The 5,173-nt window shown below is 56.7% G+C and overlaps 1 protein-coding gene across 1 annotated transcript; it reads right to left on the minus strand.

Moving 5' to 3' along the window:
• Nucleotides 1-240: 240 nt before the first annotated feature.
• UCRPA7_1393 (putative cytoskeleton assembly control protein sla2 protein) lies at nt 241-3,973 on the minus strand (the record flags this gene model as incomplete). The annotated part of the gene is made up of 4 exons (XM_007913974.1): nt 241-324; nt 488-3,374; nt 3,706-3,846; nt 3,942-3,973. The coding sequence occupies 4 exons, from the start codon at nt 3,971-3,973 to the stop codon at nt 241-243; spliced, it is 3,144 nt and encodes a 1,047-aa protein (XP_007912165.1).
• Between the last annotated feature and the right edge of the window lie 1,200 nt (nt 3,974-5,173).

Consider the following 5,173-nt stretch of genomic DNA (forward strand, 5'->3'; position numbering starts at 1 on the left):
TAGAGGCCGTCCGTTTCGTTCTGGAATAAGGAGGGACCCAGACCCCAGACCCCAGATCCCAGGCAGGCCGAGAAATGGATGGCTCGCCGAGTCGTGCGTCGACTCTCTACGGCCCGGCCGGCCACGCCGCTCCGCTCGGTGAAGCCGCCTGCTGCGGTGGCTGTCTTGGGAGGGAGGGCGGGGCGGCCGGGGGGGCCTTCCAAGGTCCTGGCGTGCGTGCGTGCGTGCGTGCGTGCTTGCTTACTCCTGATAAGAAATCTTCCTCATCTCTCCCAGTCTGTGTCGTGCTGCGTTGAGTGCATTCTCCAGCTGCAGGATTTCCACCTGGATCACATCACATCCCGGGTTAGCCAGCTGTACAGACCGGCCCAAAGTGCCAACAGACATGCAAGGAAGGAAGGAAGGGGGGTGTCTCAATGATTGATTGATTGGTGGATGTGGATGTGGAAGGGACAGAAACATGACATGACATGACATGGTGACATACCTGCTGCTCCATCTCGCGCACCTTGAACTCGTGCGTGCCGAGCTTCGAGTAGTCCACCTGCTCCTCCTCGCCGCTGCGGTCCCTGATCAGCGCCTGCACCTGCCGCACGAGGGCGCGGCACGCGGCGCCCACGGCCTTGCTGGCCTGCTCGAGGGTGTCCTGGCTCTTGCTCATGAAGCCAGCCTTGACGCGGCTGGCGGCCACCAGCTGCGCCGTCGACGCCGCCACGTCGTTGGAGGCCACGATCAGCTGCTCGGGGCTGTTGCGCCCAGAGATGGTGCCGTCCGCCGTCTCGATCAGCGTGTTGGTCGACGACGCCACCGCCTTGGCCGCCGAGATCAGCCCTTCTGTCCACCGGTTGTTCTTCTTGTAGAAGGCCGTCTTGGACGACGAGCCCCGCCCGGCCGCCACAATCTCTTGCTGTGTGACAGTGGCTGCCTTGATCAGCCTGGCAATCGCGTCGGTGATCGCCGTCGCCGCGTCCAGGATCGTGTCGCTGACCTTGAGCTCGTACGTGGAATACCCGTCGCGTGGCTTGTTCCTGAGCTTGGCAAGACGTGCAGCTGCTGCTGCAATGGCGTCTGCGGCCTTGCTCAGCTCCGAGTCGACGAGCTCCCCAAGATCGCCCTTGAGCTTGCCAAAGCCCGGAGCAAACGCCTCGACGAGTTTGTTCAGCTTCTGCAGGTTCATCTGCACGTCGTTGTTATTGTTGATGACCACATCCGTCTTCTGGATGGGGTCCATCCCCTCCAGGCGGAAGCTCTGCAGGCTGCGGAAGAACTTGACCGTCGCCTGTGCCGACTGTCTGGCACCGTTCATGAGCGAATCCGTCTTCTTGTCATCTGTCGCAAGGCGCGTGAGGCCCTTGGTGTTGTTGCAGACATCGGATGCGGAGCTGGCGAAGACGTTGATGGCCTTGATGAGCTCGGCATGGCTGGCGTTGGGGCCGTCGGCAATGAAGTTGTTGAACGCCGTCGCGAACTCCATGGCGCTGCCCGATGCCTTCTCAATCTGCGATAGCACATAGGATGGAGATGCATTCTGGTTGCCTGCCTGCATGGTGGAGTCGAGTTCATACAGGGCGTCGTCTACTCTCTGCACACCAGACTGGAGGACAGAGTCAATAATGTCGTTGATCTTGTCCAGATTGGCCAAGATCAGAGCGTCAAGGTGTCCGTCGAGGACATTGTCGGATACACCCTGGTTCTGCTTGAGCTCATTGAGCTCAATCAGCGTCTGGTCCATGCCCGCCTTGTAGACTTCTAGCTCTTCCTCCTTGTCACGGAGAAGCTGCTCAAGATCAGAGCTCCCATCTCGAAGGCGGGACTGGGCCTCCTCCAACGCGCGCGACTTGTTTCGAAGCGCTTCCTCCAGGTCTGCCATCTCGCGATTGTACTTGGCCAGCATGGTCGAGAGTTCATTGCCCTTGCTTCGCTCCATGTTGTCCGCCCGGTCGTTGGCCATCCGAAGCTCGCGCTTGAGCTTCTCGACTTCATCCTTGTTGCCTCCAGCCAGACGGTCCTTCTCGTGTAGTGCCCTGTCCCTCTCACGGATCATGTCTGCCAGCTCGAGGTTCTTCGTCTTGATCTCACGCTCAAGCTTCTCGCGACGATCGATCGCTTCTTGCGCCGAGGCGGCCTTGAGCTGCACAGACTTGAATTTTTGCAAGAGGTCAAGATGCTCATGACGCAGCTGTGAGTAGAGCTTCGCAAGCGCCTCGTACTTGGTCCTCCATGTGTTGACCTGCTCTTGTAGAGCCCGGATCTGATCGTCCTTGCTCGTGATCTGTTGGCCATAGCTGTTTTGTAGCTGCTGCAGTTCTCCTTCCAGTCCCTTGACTCGCTGGTCATATTGCTGCAGCATGAGCTGGTCTCGCTCGTACTGTGCTCTGGCGTTCAGATTCTCGCGCTCCAGCTCCGCGAGCCTTCCCTGTGTCTGCCACTGTGCCTGCTGTGCCATGAGCGCCTCTTGTTCTCGCTGCTGCTGCTCGGCCAGCCGTCGCTGCTGCTCTTCAAAGTCTCTCTGGGCTTGAAGCTGGGCCTGCTGCTGAGAGAGAAGCTGCTGCTGCTGCTGTGCTTCGAGGACACGCTGCTGCTCCTCGTACTCCCGGTTCTGTCGATCCAGCTCGCTCTTCCAGAACTCGGAGATCTCGTCCGGCTCCTCCGACTTGGGTGCTGTGACGGGAGTGGGCGCCCGCTCAATCTCCTGCTTCGGCCTCGCCGGGAGCGCAGGAGCCTCGTCGTCCTCCGCCAGCAGGTTGGGCGGGTCTTGTGGCAGCTTCGGGATGGTGATGAGACTGGTCAAGTACCGCAGATTGGAGCACTCGTAGTAGAACTTGACGAGCCGGTAATGCTGCGCATCATAGCGGCCGCGGAGAGGCTCCAAGGCTTCGTTGTCGCCCGTGGTGGAGTGCATCGCGCGGAGCATGCTCGTGATGAACTTGTAGATTCCGTAGCTCTCCTGGACGAGGGCAACAAGGGCCGAGATCCTGCATTCGTTGTTCCCCACGTTGCGGAAGTGGGAGAAGATCAGCTTCTGGAACTGGTCGATCTTGTCCTGCAGCGTCATGAGGTCTGTGATGGTCTCGTAGCCCTCGTTCGGGTCGTTGACCGCCTTCAGGCTGACGTACTCTTCATACTCAAAGGTGCCGTTGAACTCGGGATGCTGTTGATGGAAGGAAAGCTTGGCAAGCAGGTAATAGACGTATTCTTTAATCAGCGGGCCGTAGCCGCGCATGCCCTCGCCGGCCATCCCACGATTCAAACTGTCGATCCATGGCCGGTTTGCCATCGCCTCCTTGAGCGTCACCGGATGTCCCTCCTGCAGCACTCTGTGGATCGTGATGAGAGCTTTGAACGTCTGCACCTCATCCGCGAGAATCGGTTGCCTGAGTCAACAAGTCAGCGCATTGTACGAGCCACATCTCGATGATGGTGGTTGCGAAGTCTCTCTTCATTGGGGCCAGAGATATATCGACATCCCAAATCAGGACAAGGGTATCCAAGCTACCCGCCGACATGTAGCTTTTCGCACAAGAGTGAACTCATAGCTAAGAAGTATTCCTCCCCGGCCGGCCCCTTCCTTTTACGATAAAACTCCCTGATCCCATATTTTGAGCAAAGGGCTGTATTGGAAGGTGCCGGATCGGGCGGCGGCGAGCTGGGAGGCAATTGTGTGCGTGAAGGATGTAGGGAAACGTCGCGGGGGCTCCAACGCACACTTTCATGCCTGCCCAGAAGGACTGGGAGGACTTGTGGTCCCAGGTGTACACGATGCAGCTGCGGACATGTTTGCGCTTTGGAGCGGTCTCCTCGGGGCTGGTCGCTTTCTTGATGTTGACTGCGAGTTCCGATTCGGACCTGGTCGTAATCCACACGTCAGCTCATGGACTCTCTCGCATCTAAACACTAGACAGGCTGATAGGACCATAGAAGCGCATTCGAGGCAAGCATACTTGGTGTGGTCAAGACTCCGGATGGTCGCCATCTTGGGGCCGCAACTTGCGTGCGTGACGGAGAAGAGAGCGAGCGAGCAGTTATGTGGCGCAAGCTATCGGGAGGTTTGGGATGCGAAACAAACGACGGAGATAAATAAATGGCTCAGCAGGAGCGAGGGCAAGAAGATAGAACGCAATCCAATCCAAACACGCGATGTTGCTAGAGCTCCTGCAGCTCAAAAAGAGGCTGTCATGTACAAGGACGCTGTGCTTTCCCGTCTTTTGTCGCCAAGAATTAAGAGGCGTTGAATCGTCGTCAGCCGTGATGCGATGCTGGAGAGGCTGCAGCTTAGGGAGACCCACACTAAATAATGAGGAGGCTCCCTGATTGGTGAGTGACCTGCTACCACAGCAATGAGAAGGAGAAGGCGGAAAGGGTGGGCCTGAAAAGTTCAAGCTTGCACTAACATTTCCGTACGTATGGCTCGTACAACAAAGTTAGTACACGCTTCACCTTATTTCGCCTACTGCCTACTACCACCCTGCCGGGGTGAGACCATCGGACCATCGGGCTGACGATTGATTCATTGAGACAGCCAAGGCGACAACGTGGGGAATACCAGGCAACAAGATTAGAGAGGTAGACGAAGAATGATATGAGGAAGTCGTGTCTTTGTTGAGTTCTTCTTCACAAGTGCTCTGGTGTCGATAAATTACCTAAGACATGGAAGTACAGGGATGTACACCAAAGCGCTATAATTAGATGACAAATTTCCCTGAGAAAGGCTACCCTAGCAGCGCGCCGACTGGTATCTGGTATCTAGCGGACTCCTCGAAACTGGGTGCAGCGATTTGGCGACTCAGCATGCCACCTGCCTTATCGTTAGCTGCTTACGTCAGCCTTCTCAAGCACCGACTCGCCGTCGCCAACCTCTTAGTCAGACCAGCGTTTATCCTACCCCACATTTCCGTCTATAACGATAAGCCTTATCTCTACCGTTTTTTAATCTAGGATAGATAATATCTTTATATGTATAAGTACACAAGTCGTGAGCCGAATTTGACTGCTGACATGTGCAGGATGCGTGATGCTACCTGCGTGGAGAATCTATCGAGCCACGTGATCTTTCACCTGATGCCTCTGAAATTTTCTCTACTATGTAGACTGCATCAGGCCGGTGCGCCAAATTGCTGGGCGGTTGGTCGAAACCAAGAATCCCTTCTCGAGCTCCTTTAGCACCAGGTCCTGC

The sequence above is a fragment of the Phaeoacremonium minimum genome, assembly GCF_000392275.1.
Source record: "Phaeoacremonium minimum UCRPA7 unplaced genomic scaffold PA7_03_scaffold_86, whole genome shotgun sequence".
NCBI lineage: Eukaryota > Fungi > Ascomycota > Sordariomycetes > Togniniales > Togniniaceae > Phaeoacremonium > Phaeoacremonium minimum.